Genomic DNA, 27,577 nt, shown 5'->3' with positions numbered 1-27,577 from the left:
TAAGAACATGGTTGTGTTTTGAACTGTGTGCATGCAGGAGGAGCAGCTGTACACCTGGGCCTCTGTCGGCCTGCCGGTGGCTCCAAACCTGTGGGAACTGTACGGCGGCCGGAGCACAGGCCGAGTGCCGACCATGAGATCCCCTTTGAATCAGTCGTCCGCCAAGACGCCAGGAGCTCCACTCTCTCAGGTTAATATTCAATAGTGTGGTTGACCTGTCTACACTCTGTCTGTGTCTAATGCCTGGTTTGATTCAGAGATGAATAACATCAGAAAGCAATGTCTTCTTTTGTCAGCATTTGTCTGTTCAATTTGAACTCTACCCACATTGAATTAAAACTTTAAAACTTCACAGGTTTCTTGCAAAGTAGATTTTACTACTTTGAAAAACTAAATCACGTTCTACACTGAGCCCCAAGCAGATAAATGCACCTTTCTGACCAAACCGTCTTTCTGATGTCTTAATCCAAAACTGTGGATTTACATTGTTTGCATCATAAGACTGGAATGACTCACAAATACTTAGATTGTCGCTTGATAAATGTAAGAGATGTAAATCAAAATTGCTGATTGGATTATTTACAAGATCCAATATTATAAGACATTGACGGATATCATTGTGATTTTGATTTTGATCTTATTTGTCATCTGAAACAATGTCACTATTTAGTTGCACTGGATAAACTTCCATCAGCTCAATTTCTCAATTCCATTCCCTGTTTGTCCACCAGAGGTCAGGCTCGTCTCGACAGAACTGTGGGATCGTTGCAGCGACCCTCCCTCTTTCCTCGAGTAGTTAATAAATGAGGAAAGACCAAACTGACCGAACATTCTCCTTAAGACTCAATGATGTGACCACAAGTGGGGAATGTGCACCAGCAGACACAGTCTCTCCCCATGTGAGGCCCAATGAGACTCTCTGTCTCTGGGGTCAAATCTCTCAGTAGCCCCTCGTCCCGGCTCTAACCAGTCTGGAGCCAGGGGTCTGATGGAGTCTAGACATCCAGGACTTTCCTGACTCCTCTTTCGCTCATAGCTCTGTCACTAAGCTCCCTTCAGTTGTGGGGGTTTTTCTATTGTGTACAGAGCGTAATTTATTGAATGATTGTGTGTCCAAGATTTAACGGCAGCTCATTTTCCATCTGACTTTGACATTTAAAGAACAAGTTGGGGCTTGATTAGCAGGTTTTAAAGAATGTTTCATGCTGGAAAAAAAACCAATGTGGCTTCGTGTTAAGTGAAACTGATTTCTCTCGCCCGCTGACAGACAGAACCCAGCAGGTTGAGGTCAGGTCAGTCGTCCTCGGAGGATGAGAGCTGTGTCATCCCTCAGCTGGAGAAGACCATCGAAGACCTGCGGGTGAAGATTGCTGTGCTGCAGGGCCAGCAGGTCTCCTCGGGCAGTGGGGAGAACATGGGAGCTCTGAGCGCTGCCCACCACAAGGCCGCACAGCCTAGGGAAGGTCGACTGGGAACGATGGGCCAGGAGGTGTCGGTCCAGACCTCGCCGCTGGAGGAGGGATTTAACTTTGTGCCTTTCGGCCGAGGATCAGGCGGCACCTCGTCCTCCGCCTCCTCCTCCATCCCCAAATCCTCGGAGAGCTTTGTTTGCACGTGTCAGCGGAGGCAACAGAGCAGCACCCAACCAGCGCCTCCACCCCCCCCTCCTCCTCCACCTTTACCAGGGGGTGTCGCTCCTCCTCCTCCTCCTCCACCCCCACCTCCACCTCCCTTACCTGGCTCTGGACCGTGTCCGCCGCCGCCGCCGCCGCCTCCTCCTCCACCACCGCCAGGGTTTGGACCTCCACCCCCTCCCCCACCACCTTGCTTCGGAGGTCCTCCCCCGCCCCCTCCCCTGCCTGGTATGGGCCCTCCTCCGCCACCCCCTCCGCCCGGAATGGGCCCCCCGCCTCCACCGCCACCCCCAGGCTTCGGGCCTCCACCTCCACCAGGCCACATGCCCTCCATGATGGTGCAGGAAGTCGCCCCTGCCAAGGCTCTGATCGAGCCCCCAAAGCCAATGAAGCCACTTTACTGGACACGCATACAGCTGGAAGCTAAAAAGTAAGAATATGCTGCATAAAGAGAAGATAGACACGGGTCACTTGCGCTGAGGTACACTCTGAACAGTAGAGAGTTGAGAGGAAGCTTGTCCACTTAAGATAAAGATCAGCCGCATGCTGTGACGGCAATAGAGATGCTAACCTCGTGGAAAACGAAAGTGATGCAGTCCAGGCATTGTGGTCAGCAGCGAACAGACGTGAACCAGGTTTTCTTTCCTTAATAAGGCTTGGAAAGTTGTAGTTGAGTAAACATCTAGAAATAGAGCGCTTGATTTACTCGCCACTGAAGAACTTGATACCGAATTCTAATTCTCTGCCTGACAGATCGGACAAGTGTATCATTTATAGAGATTTACTCGACAAATGAGAAGCCGTAAAACCCAGGAAGATAATCTAGAAATGTCAAAGATGTCTGTTGTGGTGAAAGAACATGATTTACGTCACGAGTGGACTTTTTCAAACAATCCACTGCAGATTGAAGATCGCCTGCGTGCACTGTAAATAACTCCCTGGTTCCTCCTCTCTCCAGACAGGCGAGCTCGCTGGTGTGGGAGAAAATCGAGGAACCGACTGTGGACTTTGAAGAATTTGTGGAACTGTTTTCAAAAAGTGCTGTTAAGGAGAAGAAAAAGCCAATTTCTGATACGATCAGCAAGTCCAAGGCCAAACAGGTACAGTGTACTTTATGGCTGTGTATTTGACTATTGTTCCTGATATCATGGAGGTGTGTGTGTACTTGTACTTATACCTGTGTGAGGCATTTAGTTTTAAGGGTTAAGGTTAGGGTAAGGGGCTTGGGATGACTATCCAAAGTATAGAAGTGTGTGTGTGTGTGTACATCCTGGGTCACCCAATCTGACACCCTCCTCTGGACTCTCCCCCTCTTCACCCTCACTCCTCCGATGCCCGTTCCTTTGCTCATTTCTCCTCCTCGCCCTCGGCCTCCGGGTTGCTCTGAGTGACAGGAGGAACTGCTACAGCCAGACAGTTATTATGTGGTGTGAGCTCTGGCTCCCACCCGACTCCCCCATGACCATCCAGTGGCACCGAGCCAATGTCTCGCGTGCGGCGAGGAAACCTCACGACGGTGATGACTGCTCAGAGGGAGAGAGAGGGGGGGGGGGGAGAAGGAAAAAGGGGAGGGAAGGAGAAGCCTGGGAGCCGTATTTCGTGATGTGGTTCCTCCCGTTGTGCTTTCTGTATGACTTGGTTTAAGAGTCCGGCTGTTTCCCCCCCCCCCCCCCCCCACTGCCCTGTATGTCACTCCATCTATCTGCAAGTAAGACATTATCTACAACCTTCAAGCTGATCTACTTCATATGTATCTAGTAAAGTCACAGTCTAAATCACTTGTTGCAATGTTGCTCTGAGGTGACGACATGTTAACTCAAAGATTGACTTGCATGAAATGTATCAGTTTCCGAAGATACATTTTTTATTCCCAGTGATTCTCCCGTTCCCATTGTCTTTGCTTCGTGGTCTGAAAGGTGAGAAATGTATCTGATGTCCTCTGGGACCATTTTGAATTTACTTTCCCTCCAGCTTTGATACTTGAGACTGAATCTGAAAAGATCTCACTAACGGGGATGAATGGGCCTCATGAACTGTCACACACCAGGCTGAGTGGGATTTAAATTCTGCCAGACATTATAAGTAATGGTTGAGCGGCCAATTCCAGTAAGAGCTAGTACAAACAAATTTGTGTTGCTATGGGATATGGGACAGAGGAATATTGGCTTGTGTTTTTGTGTTTTCAGACCTACACATAGTGAATATAATGTGGTGTTAATGGATTTTGTTAATTTTGTGATACCTTGGGTTTTAAAGTAGTATTTACTTTCACAAATCCTCTGTTATCCCAACCTCATTGTATACTTCTGTTAACTGCATATAATATTCTGTCTATAGCAGATATCCAAGCAGATACGGTTGTTAGTGTAGCTCTGACAAACTGAAGTTGAGTACATGTATGAAACGGGTGGAAAACTCACCTTGCAGCTTTGATCCAACAGAGCTCTAAAGTCAACAGCGACGGGAAACAGTAGATAAGCTAAGTGAGTTTGTCCTTCACAAGAAAAAAATCACACTTTCATACTGGAATTCCTTTTCAGACCCACTTCAGAAATAGCCGCCATCAAGGGTGTTGACACTAGCGGGAGCTGTCGGGTGATTACTTCAACACCTGAGAGACACAACCCAGGGAATTCACTGCTGCACAATCACTAATGGGATCTATGCAAGGACAAAGGGCAGGGAGGTGGGAAACAACCACAATGAGTATCCTCTTCTCTAATAAAACCAGCTCTCCATGTACTGTGATGTTCTGATTGATAGAGCTCTAAATAAGTAAGCCTCCACATCATGAGGCGGCTCGTGTTGTGGTCGTGTTGCTAAATTGCGCGAGACGGGAGACAAATTGAGTTGGGTGTGGGTTTAATTCCCCTGGTCGGCGCTGTTGCCGATGCTCTCTCCAGCACAACAATGGCGCTGTGGATATTACGATCAATAACGGCAAAAATACAAAACATAAGCAGAACTGCGAGTGACCCCAATTTGGAGCCAACCTTTGACATCTCCAGCTCGTGTGAATCCGCCCCAGGCCCCAAGACAATTGATCACTCTCCTGCTACATCCCGCTCCTCCCAGCACCCAGTGGGTTGTGAGTTTAACTGTTTCCCTGATTGGAGGGGACAAGCCTCCTCTGCAGAGCGACCACTAGAGAGCAGCTTTGACGTCAACTGGCAGAGGCCAGTTTAAAGGCCTCCGCTGACATCACTATCAGATGTGATGAAATGCTACCATGTGTCGGGGGTGGTTGTGTTGACCATCGCAGAGAGAAGGAGAAGCTGTTTTACAGATACAGGCAAAGCGGCTCAGTGAATGTTTGTTTGGTTCGTTTGTGTGAAGTGAATTTGAAATGGAAGATTTGGGACTTTTGTTTAATTATATTTTGTCCAAATTAATGTTGAAGCACAGTTTAGGTCTCCCCAGTTTTATAAGAAGGTTAAATGAGGATATAGAGACGAGTTTTACTTTGTTACTTTTATGCTGAAAACAATTTAGAAACGTGATGATTCTCGGGCAGGATCTGAAGGTTTAAAGGAGCGTCTTTTTTAAAAGGATATGGCCGTTTATTCGTGATGGACCTCAAAGATCATGTCATCTGAGGGAAGGTATAAGTCGCACCATATTTAAAAGTATGTGTAACAAGTCTGTGGCTTTAGATTTGCCAGAGATAGGACTCAGGAAGGGAGGTGTACTTTTTAACGCAAATCAGACACCAAGCCTTCCACTAGAAAAAACACCGAAAACAAATCAAGACTGTTCAGAAGCAAACATGTGAATGTAGAGCAAATGAGTTCAGACAGATAAAAGGTGTTTACAGTTCATTCAACTACAAAAAAATTCTGTCCCGTGGTGTCAAGAAATGTTCATAAAATGCAAAATTGTGGCTGCTTATCGTATGAATGCATTTTCAGTAGTGAACTTGAATGGAGGTAATAATCTCAAACACATTTAGGTGATTCTGATTATTAGTTTAAGCTTAATCCAAAATTTAACTAAATAAACCGAGACAGATAGATTGGAGGTAATTATTAGTCTTTGTTCGACGTACATTTCAAATCTCTTTTCGGAACTTTTGATAGAAAACATTATACTTCAGGGATTTTGTTTTTGACTCGGTGCTGAATGGATTTAATGAAAGTCTCTATTGGCCCAACCCTGAAATGATAAATGGATCAAAAGATGAAGATAGGGTATATTTAAAAGAATTTCTTTAAACCAAACGTTCCCGACACATGGCTCTCATGAGACCAAAAAAACCTGCTGTATCAGATTAAAAATTTCAGGCTGTTTAGGATAATGTTGAAGATGTTCGTCAAGAAAAAATAATTTCAGTGACTGTGGCGGCTCATCCAGCTGTGTTTCATTATAAAATAATAAAATAGGAAAGTGATCCCCTGTAATATCAGGGAGCTCCGCAAGGGACTAAACTACTGAACTCTTTAATGCAATTTAAACCTGTTTGTACATTTCAGTCTCAGGTCAGATAAAACAGGACTAATGTCTTATTCTTTTGAACGCCCGTCACGAGGCCGATGTTCACTCGCTATCACGGACTGGCTGTGGAAGCCGCTCGGCCTCGTGTCTCAGACGGCCTGTCCCCTGAAGCTGTGGTTGAGCCAGGAAAACAAAGACAGTCGGGGCCTGGTGATATAACTTCCTGTGTGTTTTGAGAAGTCTGTGGTCTGTGTGATCTGGTTTAGATGGAAGCGTTCTGTCTGGATCGCAGTAGGCTCTGGGTTTCAGGGCCGGTCCCTCCACCACTCGGCTTCACCCAGTGCTTACTTAACCACCCCCCCCCCTTGGATCCAGCTTCTCATGCATCGTAACAACTGGCTTGATATTCAACTCCTGGCTCTGTGACAAGTGGAAGCTGTTATTATTCAGCCAAGTCGAATATGTACATCGACGCTTTCGGAGCTGTTTAGATTTTTGGAAAATAGAAGTTTTGATTACAAACTATTATTATTTGATATAATGTAAACCAAAGCCTGCAGATTCTCTGTGTGTTTAAACAGTCGATCCATGTCATCGCGCTCTACTTAGCCAATAAGCCTCCCGTTGTGTGAATGATCTGGAAGTTTTTAATCTCCAGACTGCAAGATGATGGATGTGGAGAATTCAGAGAAAATGGAACAAAAATATTAATCACTGTAATTATTCGAGTGGAGAATCATCATTTTCCAAATGTTAGTGTGTATAGACTTAAGTTTTCCTCCCACAGAAAGAAGCAGACAGAGGGGAGTGATGATGATGTCTCTTGTTTCCGGTCCAGTTAGTGTGTGTGTGTGTGTGTGTGTGTGTGTGTGTGTGTGTGTGTGTGTGTGTGTGTGTGTGTGTGTGTGTGTGTGTGTGTGTGTGTGTGTGTGTGTGTGTGTGTGTGTGTGTGTGTGTGTGTGTGTGTGTGTGTGTGTGTGTCAGTTTGTCTCCAAAGAAGGTCAAAAAGATGATTTGTGAGTCAGCGGTTAAAGTTAGTGTTTGTCGAGTAGTGGTTAGGGTTAACCTCCAGAAAATAATGTGCGTTTGTAGTGTGTGCGTGTGTATGTATCGGTATGTGTAGTAGTAATATCCCTGTTCTCTCATCGTCTTGTAGGTGGTGAAGCTTCTGAGCAACAAGCGTTCCCAGGCTGTGGGAATTCTGATGTCCAGCATTCATCTGGATATGAAGGACATCCACACTGGTAAGTGTCACGTGGTCCTGTATGCAAAATGGTACTTTGTGTAGTTGTTGAGCAATAGTGTTCTGACATTCCATATACCTTTAATTTCATATCCTAGATGTTACAATGCCTGTCTGTCAGTAGGATGTTCCACCTCTTTAATCCAAGCTGTAATATCCCAGTTCCTAAACGTGAATAAACTGGAAGGACATGTTGTACAGATATTCATGGTTCCCAGAGGATGAATTCAGACTCTTGCATCGTAATGATGTTGACAGTTGTGGTTTTGAGTGAAATGTCCTAACTGCTATTGGATGGATTCACAGGAAATGTTGTGCAGACCGTTATGTTCCAGTCAGGATGAATCATAACAACTTTATCTGTCCACGAACTACAACCACCATCAGGCAAATCCCCATCAGCCTCAGCTCTGTTGAGCCATAGCTAGCTAATATTAGCATGCTTACATAGCATAACTAAGACAGTGACTTGGTGAACATTAAAGCTAAATACCAGCATGTCAGAATTTTTTATGTATGCATGCTGGTGTAATTATCTTTTTATGACTACAAAGATGTTCTAAAAACTTCCAGAGAAAACTTGGACCTTAGTGGTGAGAAGTTCTGTTTGTTCTTCGAGTGCTGCTCTGCTGCTGGGTCGGTAACGTTCATCTTGTTCCAGTCTGCTGAGGGGAGAAGATTGACTCCTGGCTGAGGTCATTGCCAAATCTCCAACCTTCATCTAGTAACTTATCACATGGCACATCGTCTGAAATGTTTTTCCTTTGTTCATCGGGTCTCATTGAGCATAATCTCTCCCCATCGAACATCCCCACCGCGCTCCTCCGTCTTCCTCTGATGACTTGTCACCATCTTGTCTAAACGTCTTAGTAAACGTTGATGTCATTCGGGAGATGTTGATGGGAACAGACTGTCTTCCTGTTTTAGTTTCTCTCTGATTGCTCGCCAGTCTTCGCTCATCCATGTGTCTAAACACTCTTCCCCTTTTCTCCTCCATCGTATTCAACACTTCCGCAGCCGCAGCCTTCATTACGGCTTCAAATCTTTCGTCTCCGTGCATATGGCAGCTGCACCGAATCGAATGCGTACCACCGAAACTGCAGATGTACAGATTGTATACTTGTTGTAAAGCATTACTGTGGAGGGCTGGTTCCTCTGCAGGATCTCTAGAGCATCTCGCTGACTGAATTTGAGGTTTCAGTCTGTGCCGCATCCATCTCAGGTCAGAGTGGGAGGGCAAGCGAGGGCCACTCTCATCAGCACTTTCATTCGTCTCCTATGTTAGGACAGCTTTTGCCATAGTGCTTAATGAGCCCTGATTGGAAACCTCAGTATATCATGGAGAGTAAGATCAGAGTGAAGATATCACAGTTCGCTCAGTATCATGTGCTGGTGTCTCCTCAGAACGGTGGGATTTGAACTGCTTAGCACAAAGTAACCCTAGAAAGTGTTTATTTAACATAGTCATGCTTTTCAATTGTATGATTATTAGGCATGAACAATTATAGCCTTAAAATATGCTTTGTTTCACATCAGCAAAAACAAATCCTAAGAAACTTCATATTTGCAAATACGTTTTGTTTTCCCATATCTGAAATGATCTCATGTTCCCTCGTGTCCTCGGAGGTTTAAGATGATTAAAGAAGGTTCAAAGACGAGTGATTCATTCCGTTTAAAACCTTTTAATTGTCCGTTCATGTGAAGTGAATCATTGTTTTGTTTCTCCTTAATTCTGTGATGATGACGAGCGAAGCCCTCGTCACCCAGGATATCTCTTCCTAGGAGAAAAACAACTTCTGAATCATCGGATTTAGATTGTGTGTTTTTTATGACAGCCCAGTTTCTCAGTGAGAAGTCAACACATTTGTCTTTTTTCCTCACAGCTGTTGTTGTTTGTTCTCAGACTTGGCCCGACACTGCGTGTTTCACAGGTCACTTCCGCGTGGTGTCTGCTTCCTGCGAGGCTTTGGATCGCCGGTCACAGTATCAGATGGAGGTTGCTGGCTCCACGCTGGGGTTAACTGTGGTAGTCGAGGTTGACCCGGGCAGATGGGTCATGCCTTTTTGGTCACAAGAGGTCCGTGTCAGAGCCATGATAAGGCTTTTCACCCGTGTCTTTTAAAAACCCGTCACCAGTCAAACCAGCCAGCCCAGACTCTGGTTCACATAGTAATGAAAAGCAAATGCTTACGAGTGCGAGAAACTGAAAAAAAGGGAGAGTCGGGCAGAAGGAAGTTATTTTTGTGGTGGCTTTGGAGGAGTGTGAAGAGTTTAGAAGACTGACAGCAAACAACCAGGGGAAGAGGGAGTGGATTTGCCCTTGTGGCATAGAAGTGATGAGATTAAAATGGTTTTAGGATTAAATAAAGAGAGAGAAGAGAATATCAAAGTTAAAAACATGACACAGGACTGACAGGATCAGTACTCTCTCGTTCTCTCTTGATCTTTTTTCATTTTTCTCTCTTAAGTTCACATTAGTGGAAAGCTTAGAAGAAGCCCTGTCATATTCAATGTCCAGACACAAGACGTGACGCAGAGTGAACAGTACGCACGGAGTCAGGCTCCTTTATCCCGTCTGACACCCGTTCTCCCCCTGTACCTCAGCACCAAATCAGCAGATCAAAACAACGTGAGTAATTTGGACACCCACAGCAACGCGGTGAAATACATATATAGGTGTCGAGTGCTTCGCCGGGTGACTGTGCGGAGAGCAACACCTCAGCCTCAACACCGCAGACCCCCGGGCTCTGTTTGTCTTTAAACATTTACTTTCAAAGGATTAATGCTCGCGGGCGCCAGGTCCTCGCGCCGAGACAAAAAGGCGACACCAGGAATTCAAACACTGGAGTTCAAACACAGATCTTTGTACCTTTGACAGATTTCCTAAGACCTTCGTATTTATGTTTTAGTTTGTGGCCCCTTGCATGCTATCGTGATGAGGGGCTGATAACTATGTAACTCGCAGCATACGCCGGCATGACGCTTTCTTTTGGCCTTACAGGGAGAGTTTTGCCCTTGTATCATGCCTCCCCCCCACCCCTTCCTCCTTTTCAACTCCAGTAAAATAAAATCAGATTTGAAAATGTGTTTCCGTGACTGTTTATGGTGAAAAAGCAACAATCTGGAGGTTCTGGAAGCGACGGCCCGGTTTGTTCTGGTTTGATTTCTGACTTGTTAACGGCGTTTCCTCGAGGGAAGCCCGAGAAATGTCATGACATGTTTGAGTGTTAACGTTTAACATGAACCATGTCGTCCTCTCCGTCCGCAGCCGTCCTAAATATGGACAACACGGTCGTGGATCTGGAGACACTGCAAGCCCTGTATGAAAACGTGAGTACAACAACACGCTGTGGTGCGACTTGGGAATTAGACATTAGTCTTTATGGTTTCAACAGTAATAAACATTTTTCAAATCTTGCAGATTCTTTGACTTTGAAGGCGGAGGGGGGGGGGGGGGGGCGGGGGATGATGATGAAGTCTCATGTGGACAGTGGTTTCAGTAAAACCAGAAGAAAATTCATTTCTGCACTTTCCTGCCAATGCTGAATCATATGAATACAAAGTGTTGAGCAACAAGCCCCAGTGCAATTATTATACAAAGTAACAGCACTGACAGTTCAGGCTGCAGCGTCCAGTCTGGGAAAAAACTGTTTTCTCCCCAGTTCCCTCTGTGGTTTTGCAGTGAAAGTGTTATTTTGGAGCAGTTTTTCTGGTGAGAAATCTCCTGATGTACTGGTTCACATTTCATGCCATATAGACGAAGGCAACGAGGACGATCATTTTATTACAGGAGGAAACCTGAGAAGTCTCAACAAGCTGTGATGTCAACAAAATGGCAAAAAAAAAAAGACAAATCACTCATCAGCTGTTAGTGTTGTTTTATTTGGCACTTGACTGAGGGTAAACCGCAGAACATCAACTGCCATCCATCAAAGGATGAACTCGAGATCAGCCTGAACGTTTGTGTACAGTGTAGGTGGGAAAATATCCTCTTTTTAAATGCTGTTCCAGGGTCTGTAATGTCAGCTCACTGTCAGGGAACATATTTCTCTATGTGGAGCTCTTGTTCCACGCTGCACTTGAAGGAGTGAAGTCAAGGAAGTGTGCATTAGATACCAAAACAAACAGGCGAGTCCCGAGCTGCACTGGTATGTGTGCTGTTTGGCAGCAGAGTCGCTCCTATACACGTCTGTCTGCCGGACTGGGAAAGAGAGCAATATATTTGTCATAGTAAATATGTTTGAGGTTATGTTTTCATTTCTGTCCGTTTGTCTGTTGGTTGGTTTGTTATTGAACAAGTTAACACAAAGAGAAATGAATGGATTTCCAGTGAACTCGGTCACTTTCGTTAAGATGCTAAATTAAGTGTTTTTCCTTTCTTTTCCCCATTCTCAGAGAATAATTAATGAATCTTATTGCAGATCCAAATACAAATCTGTACCTGTTGAATGTCAATTATGTTTTATAAGGGAAGTGATGGCTAGATGTATGTTGTGCATGCTCCACTGATTCTCCTTTAGAATATATGTTGAATTGCTCTTATGACACAGGTTATTGTTTGTTCTGAGCAAGATTTATTAAGTTTGTGGCACCAAAGTTTTTCCTTTTACACACCCACCCAATAATCCCACCTCATCCTATAGTTCTCTTCATTCCGACTCAAAATCCATCTTTAGCAAATTTAAATGTGGTTTCACCAGAGGACTGTCGGGCCTTGGCTGGGGGTACGAGCTCCACCGAGTGCCAGGGTCGTTTTTTTTATACTGGATCTGATTGACTCCATTTTTCTAATGCCCCCGCACAAAGGAAGCGGTAGTTGGAAAGCCACCAGTGTTTGTGTCATACGGCTTCTCTTGAAAAAGACTTCACTCAGCTCTGCCAAATGAAATGACCACATTGTATCAGATGATATTAGCATAAATAGAATTACGGGGCTGTCATCTGTTTTCCAACAAGTCTCCATTTTGGCTTCGAAGGCTTCATAGTAAATACGTATTCATCAACCTTCACCGATAGAAAATCTGCCCCGCCCAGTGGAAGCGGTTCAGGTCCCAGGTCAGTAAATAATGGAACATGAAAACGGGCATGTTTTCCACATTTCAACAGCGATACAGTTTTTAAGATGCTGTGAAATTCCTGTGAATTGCTTTTTGGCACAACTACACAGGAGAGGCCTGGACCTTTGGCTGCCAGAGGCATATTAATAATGTTGATCATGGGAATGAGACTGAGGCTTGAGACGAGCTGTAGTTATGAACCAATGTGTCATAACTGAGGATCAAAAGTCCTCTAACCTCTCTGCTCACCCCGAGACTTCAAGCGCTCTCCCTCTCGCTCTGGTTCCGTCTCCCCCTTATGGCCCGGGGCTGTGTTATTGGGTTGAGGAGCCAAATTGTTTCTCTTTTGTATTGCGAGACTCCATCCTGTCTGTGGGTCTCCAGCCCCCTAAACCACAGCTGGCAGCACAGTCAGCCTGTTTTGAGGAATGCGAGGGGCTTCTAATGGTTACACCCTCGCTCCCTGCGCTCGGAGCTCGATCACACACTGCTCTCACTCTCTCTTTTTCTCCTCACACACACACACACACACACACACACACACACACACAGACACACACCAACGTGCTCACAAACAAACATGTTGGCCCACACCAATGTGCACATACTGTACTGTAGGACAAACACACAGAAGCAGGGACGGGGTTGCTCGGCCTCAGAGCTGTGGATTACAGCCACTCCTCTTTGAACAATAAGCCAATGCCATTGAAGGGGTCACAGTGATAGTGGGACGCCGCTCCCTCCCCTCCAATGTCCCCAGCCGTAATCTGGGCCCAGACTGGTTGTCTGAACTTGGCTCCTTTCAGCTGACGGTAGCTAAATGTCATGGAGGTAAGTATAGTTATAGTCCCTCCGATGACTTTTAACACTACAAATCGTGTCCTCGTGCTTTTTAACGCCCTTGTGAAGTCTGAATATATATATTACATGATACAGTCATATGGGCCTTTTCTCATGGATGGCCTTTCTTTGAAAAATGAGTGACATAAATCGTGATCAAGCCCTGGCTGGCTCAGTCGGGCCCTGCTCTCGAAACGTGGCTAATGAATACCACTTGGCTCCCGCTCGAGTGCTGGCATCGTGAATATCATCCTCCTTTCCTTTGCATTCGATATTCCACATGGGCCTGTATTTCTCATGCTAACAGCCGCTGCAACATGCCCTAGCAATTCAAAGATCACACGCTAATGCCTACTTGTCCCCAATTACACCAAACACTGCTGGGCTCCACCGCTGCCCTTTGAAATGGATCTGCTTTGTGTTAAATATATTTACACTTGAAAAACATCTCGAGAGGAGGCGAAGGGGAGCTTGCCTTCCTCGGCAGAAGGCGGCAGTGTGTAGAATACTAATCGGGCCCTCGGTTGCGTTTGATGCCCGCGTTTGATGTTTTCCAAGGATCCATGCCGATGCTGAAGCCCCAGAGAGAACGATGGAGAGGAAGAGGAGGAAGGAGCAGACTGCTCGGGCTCTGGGGGTCGACGGGGTCTGGAGGGACTGAGACACAGTTTACATTCTCCTCCTGGGGATGGTTTCATTGTTTTGCCCGCGTGCGTCAGACACATTAACATCTATTGTCTTTGCCTCTTGTGAAACGATGGGGCATTTCTGGCCCGAGTTTTTTTTAAACCACCTTGTATAGAACTGTGGTCCAGAGTCTGACAGCAGCATAATGGTCAGGAATGTACTCCGACTGAAAGCAACTCATCATCAGTCATGAAATTTATACTGTATAGACTGGCACACGGTACGAGTTTGAGAATACTTTTACTCTTGAGCGCAAGTTTGTCAAGGTCCATTTGGTCAGTGGTGTGGTGCTGTCAATCATCTCCTACGATCCTCATCAGAAAAAAAGTAATGGGCCAATATTGTTGCAATATTACTTGTTGGCATGTGTGGAGAGTTGTGAAACTGTATCTCAAGCCGTGTGTGTTTCATCAGATTTCTTAATGTGTACAAGAATCCACTAATGTGTGCTGGGATTAGCTAATGTGTATTCAGTGTGTGTGTGTGTGTGTACTCAGATTTGCAAACGTGTAAAAGTGTGTAATGAGGTTTGTGAATATTGAGAATGGTACATGTGCAATTGCACCATTACTAGTGGCTGAAACGTTCATCAGTTACAACTCAGACGTTCCTCCCAGTTTGCTGTTGGTTTTTAACTTGAGATCTGCAGATACGTGTGTTTTTGGAAATTGTCCATATCTACGATGTGTACCTGGTGGTATTAAGCACTTAACTAGTCATGGTACATTTCCTACCTCAATAGATCTGCACTTTAATTTGACAGAGAGCTCAAGATGATGAGATGGAGAAGATTAAGAAGCACATTAAGTCATCCAAAGACACGGAGGATGCCAAGCCGCTGGACAAGCCTGAACAGTGAGAGCCAAACCTCCCCGCTGATCCAAATTCATTAAATGAATCACTGTGTCATGGAACAGATATGTTATCGTGACCCATCGTGTCCCCTCGTCAGGTTCCTGTTCCAGTTGTCCCAGATCCCCAACTTCTCCGAGCGGGTGTTCTGCATCCTGTTTCAATCAACGTTCCACGAGTGTGTCACCTCCGTCCTCCGCAAAATAGAGATCCTCCAGCGAGTGTGCAAGGTGAGCATCTTGCATGTCTCATTTCCTGTTTATTTTCTGTATTTAACTTCACATCTTTGGCTTATTTGTGTGTGTGTGTGTGTGTGTGTGTTTGTTTGTTTGTGTGCGCCAGATTCTCCAGAGTAGTCCGATTGTTCTGCAGGTGCTCGGCCTGGTGCTGGCTTTTGGCAACTTCATGAACGGGGGTAATCGGTCCAGAGGGCAGGCCGACGGCTTCTCCTTGGACATTCTGCCAAAACTGAAGGACGTCAAGAGCAGTGTGAGTGTTACAGTGAGAGTGTGTGTCGCGCTGCAAGAGCACACGCTCAAGCTGCGTCTCTATTCAGGGGCCACAATCCTCTCGGAGGCTGCATTTGAAGACATGACAGCGGCGCGACTAGACTGTTCCCTTCAACGGGTGGATCCCCCCCAATATATCCCAGGATTCATTGCGCTTTGTAGACAAACGTTTGCTCAAAGTAATGGTACACATGTTTCAACAAACCAAGGGGCATTAAAAACTTCTCATCGTGTCCAGCTTCAGCTCTGTAGGCGACAGCAGCGAGGGAGGGACAAGCCGGTGACGCTGATCGAGGAAATCCTCTGTAGACCGGTCTCGTTTCAGCTCAGCCTCTTGCGTCCCACGAGGACCACCCCCCCCCCCGAATCCGGACACAGCTTCAGTAAAAAAGTTATCCTGGCAAACAGAAAATTCATGTTTGAATCTGTGCAAAATTAGGAAAGGAGACGAGCCCTCCCGTGATTTATCTACAACCGCAATGTTATTCTGAAATAAAACATTATACTTGAAAATATGTGATAAACACAGATTCCAGGAGCAGAAGGAGACCGAGCCTCCCCGCTGCCAAACATGTAGAACGTAGCTGCAGCAGATTTAGAGGCGGAGAGGCCATTCTGTTTACTGTTCTTATTTAATATCACAAGCGGCTCAGCATACCCTTGGCACTGCCATATAAGGACACAGTGGTTGGAGTTTTTGTGGTGGTGGACTGAGTAAGGTATCCATAAAGAACATCAAACTTTCCACCAACTCTGAGTTATGACAGCCAGCCCCGCACAGTTGTGTTTGGTTGCATTGCTTCTCCAACGTCGTGATTTATCCCCGACTTCTAAGGACGCTGTCCTTATTCTTGTTTGCCCCGCGCAAATTAAATCATCCTGCTCCGAAATGATTATATTAATAAATAGAGAGGTTTTGGTTTATTTATTTGGATCGTTTTCTTTCTTTCAGGATAACTCCCAGAGTCTTTTGTCTTACATCGTTGCTTACTATCTAAGGCACTTTGATGAGGTATGTTTTGGTTCCTGTTTATTTGAATCACTTTTCTGTTTCAGACTAATTTGCTTAGAAATCCTTCCAGAGCTCTCTTTTCATCTCCCCTCTTGCCAGAGGATACCATGGCTTATCCTTTATCAAATTATTTATTTTCCCTTTCCTCATTTACGGCAAGAACAAATCTCTCTCCCTCTCTGGCTCTCTTCTGATCCGCTTTCTGTCTTTCACTCTTCATCTCCCGCTCTCCCGCTCCGCTTTGGTCTGGCTTCATTCAGACCTGCAGCCTGTTCATTGGCACAGCATCCAAAGGAGCGCTAGTGTAAATAATTAGGTTCTCCAGATGAGATGAACTCAGTAGAGTGCTGCCTGCCAAAAACAACCTGCATGACATGAATATAGCTCTCATAATACCCCTGTAGTAACCCTGAAGGAGTGAACTGCTGTGGACTTTCTGCACGGAGCTTAATTCTCATTTCTGTTGTACTTTCTTGTCGTGTCTTCTCTGGGACGTTACATGCATGTAGGTCTCTGAGGACCTTTATTTCAATGTGGCCCTGGTGTGTACAGTATATACCAGAGAGGCCTGCTCTCATTTGAGGGAGATTGACTTTGACATTGGTGTGTGTGTGTGTATGTGATATTTTTTGTTGTGCTCCTACCAGGATGCAGGCAGGGAGACATCCGTCTACCCTCTGCCTGAGCCCCACGACCTCTTTCAGGCCTCCCAGATGAAGTTCGAGGACTTTCAAAAAGATTTGCGCAAGATGAGGAAAGATCTCAACGGTATGGTCGCCGATTTCCATTCCACGATTTAAGTTCTGTTTGAACACATTCAAAACCTTGATCATGTTGTATAGTATCACGTTTAAAATCCCATCACACTGAGATATATGTAGATATTTTAGAATAAAGGACTAGATGGCGAGTATCCCTTGTACTTTTAAAGGTCTTCTGCACAGTTTAAGTTACCTACTAGTGATACAGGCCAAACTTGAGGGTACTCTGAGGCTGCAGGTAAATCTGACTGGCTTCTGGCTCGTAAGGCAGAACTATGAAAGCCATGTGCTCTGTAGATTAGACATCATTACCTCTGTGCTGTCTGATGCCATAGATTACGTATTAATCTATGTGCATATCTCCTGGTACAATGGAAAATAATTTCCCAGCCCCTTACCAGCTATGGTTACGTGTGGATCCTGGAGGCGGGTCAACACGGAGATAGCATCTGTTTGTCGTACAGACGAGCTAACCAGTAGCAGATGGGACTTGTCAGATGTAGACTCCTGTTGAACCTGGCGTTCCTTTACTGTCCTCATGAAACGGAGATCAAACTATACAGGGGCGATGTCGGGGAACTTCCACTACCTGTGTGCACTGTCAAAGGTTCATCAGCCTGGAAGACTCTGTCCTGCAGCTCCGAATCCCCTCACTGACCCTGCGAGCCACAAACCTCCAACACACAACAATGAGAATTTCAGAATATTCCTGCGGGTGGTTGTGCACGTCACAGGTCGTCATTTCGCCCGGAGGGGTCCACAATGTGATTCACAGACCAGCTGACTAATAGCTGACTAAGTCGGAGCTGAATGGTTTAATATTTCACTCTATAATAATTCTTCAGCCATTCATTATTCAACCAGTTCCTGAACCAATACATGTGGTTCGTCTATTACGAAACTTTTCATTTTATATACTGACCAACAGAAATGTCCTGAACCGTGATTATTATTCAGTAAAAACTTTTATCATCGCCGCTAATCAACTTTGAGGAAAGAGGAAATAAAACAACAGAAATGATTTGAGTTGGTTTCACAAGCCAAGAAGTTCGGAGACTGAATTTTCCGTTCAGCTCTGATTACATTTATTTAATCTCCCAGTGAAATCGATACACAATAAAATGAGACCCAAGATGACAGTATGACCTCATGCAGAGACTTGATATGTTGCATTTTCGATATATTAAACAGGCAGTTGGCACATGGATGATCTAAAGTGCTGTGTGCGAGAAATGAATGTGCCCTGCTGCTGCATGTCAGGACCTCGGGATACAAGTGTGGCAATTGGATTATGCTTGACAAGCTAAACTGAGCTGTTGAGTGAAAGAGAGTCCTAATGAACGAGCCTGTTGGGAAATACTCCCTTTCATTACTCTGTCTCAAGTCACACAGCACACTTTCCCAACGCTGGACTTCCAACAGGTGGTAAAAAACCTCTGTGTGTCTTTTGTGCAAAACGTGTGAGTGAGTACGTGTGTGTGTGTGACTTTGTGTGCTCGGGGCTCGATCGACTATTCCCCGAACCTGGTCTGTTCTCTATCATGTTTTATGTATCTTCGCTGCTAAACCAATCAGGTGCCTGCTCCGTGTTTGCCAAATATTGTTGTTCCTCTGCCATAATGATTCTTGAGGCTGTTCATTATTTGCAATTCATAAAGATGGAGTTGCTCGCTGGGGGAAACGGACTTGCGTCTGCTCCGACCCCAGTGGCAGTGGCACATGCTGTCCCTACATAAATACATCATCACATGCTATACCTGCAGACCTCTTCATTACCTAGCCGGGGCTAGCTGAGCTCTCTAACAGACCCGGGGCTTCGATGACAGTTCCCAGAGGGAGGTTCTAATCGGTGGGCGGCGCAGAAATGGCCTTGGCTGGCCTGAAGGACATCAGCACAACACAGCAGCGTGGAGGGAACTCAGTGTGTACCTTTCAGGTCGAGGCGCCATATGGTCTATGAATTACCATTTGCCTATTCCCGACCTTCCCGTTCCCTTAAGCGTCTCATGGCCTCTCCACCTCTAAGGCCTTGGCACTGTTTATGTATCTGTTGTGTTTGCAGATTGTGCGTGACGATGAGTTTCTCCTGGGATCAGAGCGCAGGCCTTCCTGGCTCCTGGGGGGGGGGGAGGCGTTATTAGTCATTATGGGTCATTATGTCTGAAGTTCAGCAGCGATTTATCAGAGCGAGCACGACCAGGGTGAAGTGAAATGTCCAGTTTGTGATCACAACAGAAATTCTGGATAGGATATTAATGCTGTATCGCTCTGACAGACGTTTTCCCCTCTTGCTGTTTCAGCGTGCTCGGCGGAGACTCAGAAAGTTTGCAAATTGTCCTCTGAAGAGATCCTGCAACCCTTTAAGGACAAGATGGACACATTTCTCAGCCGAGGTGAGCCTGTTTTCCAAATCAGTTGAAACACATAACTGATGAGACTTTCAACAGTCTCATTAAAGGGTGATGTTTTTCATTTTGAATTCCTGTCAACAAAGTCCACGAAAAAGATCAGAAGCAACAAGGAATTGAATCAACTAACAAGTGTTGTCTGTGTTGCCCAGGACTCCGTTGTTTTCCAATAACAAAATGGAATGGTACTCTATTAAGCATCGATCAAGGTCCAACAGTCCCCTTAGAAAATCACATTTAAATTCAACACATCCAGATTTTTATGCTAATCTGCACCAACATGTCCAAGGTCACAGACACTTATCTCCCATTAAAATCTATTAATCATTTACAGAGAGGATAACGAAAAAATATCAACCCCCCCAAGATGTTCAGATGGATAGTAAAGTCTTGATGAGTTGAAAATAATTTGTCTATTCATCATATTAATTAAAATATCGCCAGGCCGATCCATTTAGATATGATGAATCAAGTGATGCTGAGTCTAGTTAAACATGTTTTTGCTCATGTGTGTTACAATCATAAGAGGGGTTCAAATTAAATAAGGCAAATAATGTTTTAATCCTGAGTTGATAGAGTATTCTGTGTCAGTGTGCTGTTGGTGTATCTGAGCTTAAGAGTCCTCTGTGGTGTGGGAGCCTGTGCAGCAGCTCATCACTCAGAGGGATGGAGGTCTTCTCTGTCTGCCGACACATTTCCAAATCTGTTTGATGCTGTTTTCACACGAGGGTTCACTCAGTGTTGTTTCCGCAGGGACGCGTGTTTGTTCCAGGGTGTATTGAATAACTCACAGCTATTGTTTGGAGTTTGCCTATCTGCTTTGATGGATTACGATCGCACTTGGTAGCAACACTGTTTACCTTGACGAAAACAGAGAACGTCTTATTCTGCCTCGCAGGAGGATTCAGGGTGGTTAGAGAAGGGGAACCTGTCACGCAGTTAAATTGACTGCAGGGAGCAGAACTGGACGCCCAAGAAGATCCCATTCTCTTAGAGCTTTTGACATTGAGAAATGTTTTTTGTCCACCTATGTTTTTATTTCAGTTCCTGGCCCTCCTTTATTTTTCCAGTCGTCTTTGCTTCTATTGCTCCATTTACGTGAAAAATGACAACGATGAATTTATAGAAACCGTGGACAATAAACGTGCAGCTTTAATATATTGCATACTGCCAGCAGCTCTGCAAAGCTCCATGTACACTGGTACCATGAACTGGTTAAAGATCTCCTGTATGCGCCAATAGATAAAGCTAAAGACAGAATAAACTAGAATGGCATTCAGCAGAGCACATATCTCCGCCAAAGTCCAACTGCCCCCCTATGAAACATTTAGATTCATTAGATCCAGATTTTGTTTTTGTCAAACTCTGTGATTTATTCTTTGAGAAATCAATGAAAATGTGTTAAAGAATCCCTAGGCAGATTCCTGGATCCGCACAGAAGTTTAAAGGGTTCTTTGTTTGGTCACACCGCAGCCCTCCACTAAATTTCATGGAAATCTGTTCAGTTGTTTTTGCGTAATTCTGACAAACTAAAATAAATCAACACCAGACAATCGGGCATGAAAACACAACATCCTTGGCGGATTTCCAACAAGACCATATAAACCAAAGAATTTAAATCTCCAGTAGACAGTACTTGAGCAAGATAAAGCAAATAAATATTGTGTTTAAAGTCTAAAACCTAGAATTACATTTATTTTGATATTTGTACATCCAATTCCACATCCATAGTGAACGCAGTCTTGTTTGTTGCTCACGTCCAGCAGACGTGTCGTGCTTTAATCTCCGGGATCTGACAAGTGGTTCAATTCAAATGTGTACTTTGACTTGCATGTTTTTTAACATGACAAGCCAACTGTCATTCCCTGTGTGGCGTTGGCCGTGAACCCCGGCTACATTCATTTAACTGCGTCCAATCTGTCGGAAGGAGCCGGCTCGCAGGCCTCTCACCGACTGCTTTTGTATTCAAATGAGAGCTTAATGTGTAGCATGTGTTCCTCCGTGGTAATGCTCACTGTCCATTTTAAAGGAAGTCTGCAGATGAAAGCATGTCTCCCGTTTCCAACCTCTCCCCCTTCTCTTTTCCTCTCTTCTCCTTTCTCTCTGTGTTTGGGAGAAATATGGGAGCTCTCTCTTTGATGCAAATGACGAAATCCCCCCCCCCCCCCCCCCCCGCGCCGAGAGCCGAATGTACGCACCGTAACGTGGACATGTGACTTCGAGAGGCTCCAGACGGGATTCTTGGGGTTCCTCCACTGCTGCGGTGAAAAAAGAAAAGAACAACAGCCCAAATGTCTTATTTTTGTTATTTCTGTAATTTCTAAAAGCCTGAGGTTAAACTGTTTCTGGCTCCATAGTTTAAGCCGCTTTTGTTTATTTTCTGACCATGAAACTAACCACAGAATAACAGTGGGAGCGGACTTGTCGGAGCTCGGCTGTTTGGTCTAGCTCAATTTTCCCCGCTCGCTTCACAAATTCTCATGCATGCAGGCCTTTGATGGAGTCGCTGGGACTCGGGAGGGAGCATCGGCCATGTGATAATCTGTTTCTGATGGACGTATAGATCAGTGGGACTGGCAGACTCATCCTGTTCCATTATGGAGCTGGATGTGGTTTAATATCAAACCTAAGGGAATCTTTTTAATGTGTGTTTGTAAAAATCCCCCAAAAGTAGACATGTTGATGTTAGTTCAGTAACACAGACGGCACCTTTTAAATAATGTATATTTTGTGGTTCTCAATTATTATCATGTCCCACAGTACCACTTTCTCTTCAGATCTATTTTTCTCATTCTACAAACGTCTGACTGTTGCTTGCATATCTCGAGAGGCGTTCATCTCCTCGGCTTCACAGTTGTCACTGGTATTGTCGATGGCCTGAGAAAGTGCAGTGTTGAGTTTGATACGTTTTGGACAAACGATACGTTCAGTATTAACAAACTTTGATTAAAACAGACAAACAGTCAGTGTTCCTTTACATCCTTGGGTAAATTACACTAGTGCCTGCGGATCAAAACTGGTTCTCAGCAATAATAAGTAGTCGGAGTTGCGGGTACTGATCCCGGTCCTAGCAGCAACATTCAAAGAGTAAATTCAAATTCCAACAATTTTTCGGCAATGTTTTGTATTGAGCTGAATTACGAAGCTTTTATTTTGAAAAGCTGTTAAGTTGGGTCTGAAGATTCTTTCATGTTGCTTAACAGACCTAAGAAATAGCCAACATGCATTGTATAGAAAAATAACTCTTGTTAAGTCCATCTTTTAACTATATAAAACACGCACAAACAATAAACAGGCAAATTCTATTTCATTTTCTGAAAAACATTGGAGATGAACCAGGTAGGATGAACACAAAATAAAGAGTGAATCTATAATATAGAGCTGTTTGCGGAGGACTCTCTATGACAGGGAATAATTCGGAAGTAGCTCCGGAGCATTAACACAGGACAAGAGAGCAGCCCATTCCAAACAGGGAGGTCCAGAGCCGCCGCTGCACTCATCAATAATACAAACTCCATGAATCGCTCAGTGTCGGGGGGGAAGCTTTAGTTAAGTGTGTCAGAGTTTCCCTTAATTGATATTCAATGTTTCTAGGAATAGATTTTACATCACAACAGCATCTTCCAGGGTCAGTGTAACAGTAAGTCGCATCTTCAATCATCTGAACTGTCAGAACTGGAACACATTCCTGATATTAACATGCCTTTTTTCGATATGTCATAATTTATGGACGAGCCGTCAGCAGAGAGAGAGAGAGAGAGAGATGTGATCATGGGCCACTGGGTGATTTAGATGGGTGGACTGGTAGAGAGCGTAGTGCTGCTCTCAGCGGGTTTGTCCGGGACCTTTTAGATGTGGCTCTGGCTTCAATTACACGTAGCAACAAGATATCCCCAACATAAGAGAGCGGAGACCACAGATCGGTGCCAGGAAAAGACTCTCCGTCCCATCTACTGTCATGTGTGTCTTGGAAAAGCCATGATGAGGCCATCTCTGGTCATTTGACAGTTTAAGCCAAAAGCAGCTTACAGGGGGGGGACAGAGGGACAGAGAAGCTGTGTGGGAGAATTTATTGTCCAACCTTTTGTCCGTCAGCGCACTGTGATACAGGCCGGCATGAAATACAGCTGGATTGACTCCACTGCAGCTCTTTTATATATTAAAAAATCAGCCCCCTAGATTCTGAAATTTGATAAGTGGGAACCTGTGGGAATATCCTGACTGAGGCTGTCACATTTCACTGCTGCTCTCCTATATCATAATTTATAACACAGTCGAAAGGGGCCTGATGGCACATCGAGATAAATGTTGCGGCCTGCTGGAAATATCTCCTAATGGGTACCGTGGTGTCCAACTCCTCGTTTTCTTACCTTCTCCCTGTTACTCACACGTCTCACTCACACACACACACACACACACACACACACACACACACACACACACCGTCATCTGTCTCCATTCGCAGTAACCCCCGCACAAAGAAGCACTTGTCCCGAGGTCTGCAGGACTCATTTGTCAGTTGTGCAACGGGTGGACAGTTCAACACTTAATAACCTGGTGGCACAACAGTGACCTTGAAAAGACGGGCGGCTTTAAGTAATGGTGACATGTGGAATCCTCCTGCAGGTGAAAGATGGATCTTCTCCTGTGAATGGGATAATTCTTTGTGTACCAACGATCTGCTGTTTTTTTTCACCCCCCCCCCCCCCCCCCCTTCCTCCTCTCTTTTAATTTTCTTCACAGCCAAAACTGAACTGGAAACTCAGGACACGCAGCTGGCAGACACCCAGAAGATGTAAGAACTTTTTTGTTTTTGTTTTTTAAACGTTTCCCTGCAGCTGATGAGTAAACCCAGTCACTTCCGTTTCCGTCACATTTGTTGATCACAATTTTAGAAATTGAAAACGCGGAATGGCGCATTTCAAACGCACGTGTTCTTCTCGCTGACGTGAAGAAATATAATCTCGGTGCTTTGTCAATATTTAGGACTCCTGGTTCCTACAGTTACAGGGAAGGTGCGGGCCGTCATGCCAGGCCGGGCCCTCAGCAGACGGGAGGCCCCCGGTGCCGTGTCTGTGTTGTTTATCTAAGCGGAGCGAGAGTAGACAGCCTTGGCTCCAGGCTTCTGTTACTGCTGGCCAGGAATGTGTTCCTATAGCACACTCCAAACAAAGAGACCCCAACCTGTCCACTGTATTGATCCACTGCGAACGGCGTCCGCATTCACCCCCCCCCCCCCCCCTCGATCCACTATGTGTGCAAAGTTGTGCATCTTTTCTTCTTGCTCCTGCCTCTGCAGCATGTGGGTGTTTATGCACACACACACACGCGACATGGAAGTTGCGAAATGAATGCACGCCAAGGAGCTCGGTGACAAAGCTAAACCCTGTGCATGATATTTATAAGAGTTTTATTTTCGGCCTGGAAGTTAATCCCACAGAAAACACACAATGACTGTGCGGTTTCTGTGTCAGTAGATGCATTTCTTTTTTCCCCTCACGCGTTTCCTCTGAGATGCAGAGTCATCGTTGGGTTGTGTTTTGTTCCTGTCACTTCACCACTAAGGCTGTAAAAAAGCATTTTATTCCAAGATTAACTTTCATGTTTTGCATAGTTGCGTAGCACAGCCCGATTTCACAACAATCGGTTGTATGTTTCTGTAATCTCATGTTGTAATAGTTTGGTCTTGAAGTAATGTTTTTGTTCTCTGCCCTCAGCTTCTTGGAGCTGAGCACGTCCTTCTCGGTCAAACCCAAGGCAGGCGAGAAAGAGGTCTCTCCCAACACTCTCTTCTCCATTTGGCACGAGTTCTCCACTGATTTCAAAGACCAGTGGAAAAAGAAGAATAAACTGATGTTGCAGGAACGGTGAGAGAGGGTTCCTGTTTCGGAATGTGACATGAGATACCTTCTTCTGACAGGACACTTGAAGCTATCGGGCCAAAATCAAACCCTGCGGAGACACCGGGTCTTTTCATTTATTTGTTTTTGTCTTTGGGAGAGGTACACCACACTGTGACCCTTGCAATGTCATTACAGAAACATCAGTGTTCCCCACATTTCAAATCCTCCCCAAGCGTAAGTTTCCGAACCATTAATAACTTGCAGTCCATCTCGTGTTCGCTGCAGATCCTATCAGATTCATCCACATTCATGAAGGGAAAAGAGTTTAAATGACCCGAATCTATGTCCTCACCCCAGTCATGAAAAAAACACATGGAGCATCCAGTTAGCTTCCAGTGGTTTGATGGATATAAAGATACTGCTGCAAATGTCAACAAAAAGCAAATTGGTCCATTATGCCAAATGAAGATTGAACTGTGATATGTGTTTGTGAGAGAAAGGGAAATGTCACAAGCTTTGCTTGTACAGTAGGAAAGAATAAAAACAAATTTGAAAGCATTAACTCTTTGCTCCTTTGCCATCGGCACTCATCCCATCATACTCCTGCTGGTTTTTTTCCTGTTGGACTGCAGAGGAACTATAGATATTAATCCTCCCTTCCACTATATGGACATGCAGTGCTGGCACTCAGAGTATCCATGTGATGAGTAAAGGCAGAGATGCGAGTCAGTCCATGTAGATTGTTGTACCCGCTCACTGCCAACACGCTGCTGACTCGTCTCTTTAAAGCCCTGATGAGTGAGGCTGCTGGCTCGCTCTGCTCAGTAGTAAACTGGAGTGAGTCACTTCAGAGTCGGAGCTTTGGCCCTTTGACAAACCGACTGCATCGTGTCCAGATACCACATGACCATCGTCTGGATGATCCAAGAGAACACTTTAGTGCAGGCTTCCTTTTTTAAATGGTTAAATTCAGAATTCCAGCAGTGATCATGGTTGTGAGTGCATCCACTCATTTGCTTTTTAATTCTCTTTAGGATGACTGATATTTACTGCTGGTCTTTGTTTCAGGGTCAAAATGGCTGAGGACTGTTTCAAGCAGGCCAGGGAGAAGGCTGCCTACAATGTGAAACCCAAACACGCCACTGGAATAGTACGTTTTCTGCTCTTCTTATTACTCTCTCCTTCTTTCAATTTAATACCAGCGGCATCAACCCTTTCCCCTTTTATTCACTGGTGCATAGTATTTCCTCACCTCGGGTGTTTACAATGAAGAAACAGTTCCCCGCTCCAGCAGCAACTTATTTAGATGAGTGCTGGAGCTGCCAGTTTGTAAATAACCCCGACTTCTCATTTCATTCCACAGAAAGCAAAGCTGGGTCAGAAGATCTGAAGCAGAAAGTGGAAAATGATCATCATCAAGCCTGTTGCACAAGCGCTGTTTGTACAATCTGACATGAGTCATCAGTCATTCCTATATTTATGTGCTTCCCGTATTTGTTTTCAATTGATTTAGAGCTGGTTTAATTTTAACTTGGTTCAAAGTGGATGTTGTATTGTTTGTATAAAAGTGGAATCAAAACAATTTCATTCTCGGCCGGCTTTTTGATGGCACCAGCCAGAAATGCTGCGAAGACACCATTAAGATGAGATTACAATGAAACTGAGTCATTTCAAATGAAAATGTCCATCAGATAATTTGCAGCAACACGAATCTAGCTCAGTATTTTTAAAGCCATGTGTGGTTTATTATCATTTTAAGTCCAACGTCAATGCCGACTTTTCTTAGTGAGACACGAACCCCGTCTCTTCATTTCTCCCTCAGGGGTGAAAAGCACAGAGTTTTGAAACCTTTCTGTACGTTGGACAGAAAAGTGCCTTATCGCAGTTTATCCTTGAGACACATTATCTGTGATTAAATGTTACACGTAAAGAAGAAGTCTTTTTTTTTTTTTGTACTGGCTGATGCCCGACTTTTCTTAATCATTTCATCAAGTGTGTTTCAGAACTCCTTTCCCATGCAGCACCTCATCCACTGTGGTTAAATGTTCTTTCAACAGAAAAGGCCTGAGGGCTGTGATCTCATGTTGTTTTATTCAGTGCTATTGTTTTATGTTTTGAGCTGAAGTCGTTTTGCCTTTCCGACTGTATGCGAGTGTGTGAACTCCCAGTTGCTGTTTGAGCAACCTTTATCATGTGATGTTCGTTTACAACATGTTTGGATTGAATACCCTGGACCATGAAAAAATATTTATTGAATAAAAGAAATTACATAAATCTTTGATATAAATTGAGCTGTTACT

General features: G+C 44.7%; 1 protein-coding gene across 1 annotated transcript in view; it reads left to right on the top strand.

The window, feature by feature from the left end:
* The window catches only part of fmn2a (formin 2a), a 35,576-nt gene extending 8,079 nt beyond the window's left edge, over positions 1-27,497 (top strand). The window contains exons 3-17 of the mRNA XM_053436690.1: positions 38-190; positions 1,268-2,064; positions 2,593-2,734; positions 7,222-7,309; positions 10,577-10,638; positions 14,656-14,747; positions 14,845-14,974; positions 15,087-15,233; positions 16,206-16,265; positions 16,913-17,033; positions 19,327-19,419; positions 24,178-24,229; positions 25,152-25,301; positions 26,346-26,427; positions 26,641-27,497. Of these exons, the coding sequence (XP_053292665.1) occupies positions 38-190; positions 1,268-2,064; positions 2,593-2,734; positions 7,222-7,309; positions 10,577-10,638; positions 14,656-14,747; positions 14,845-14,974; positions 15,087-15,233; positions 16,206-16,265; positions 16,913-17,033; positions 19,327-19,419; positions 24,178-24,229; positions 25,152-25,301; positions 26,346-26,427; positions 26,641-26,667 (2,196 nt within the window). The 3' untranslated portion in view covers positions 26,668-27,497. The remainder of the gene's footprint in view (positions 1-37; positions 191-1,267; positions 2,065-2,592; positions 2,735-7,221; positions 7,310-10,576; positions 10,639-14,655; positions 14,748-14,844; positions 14,975-15,086; positions 15,234-16,205; positions 16,266-16,912; positions 17,034-19,326; positions 19,420-24,177; positions 24,230-25,151; positions 25,302-26,345; positions 26,428-26,640) is intronic.
* Positions 27,498-27,577: the final 80 nt, after the last annotated feature.

Source organism: Pleuronectes platessa, chromosome 12 (genome assembly GCF_947347685.1).
Source record: "Pleuronectes platessa chromosome 12, fPlePla1.1, whole genome shotgun sequence".
NCBI lineage: Eukaryota > Metazoa > Chordata > Actinopteri > Pleuronectiformes > Pleuronectidae > Pleuronectes > Pleuronectes platessa.
This window is presented reverse-complemented; position numbering and strand designations above follow the sequence as displayed.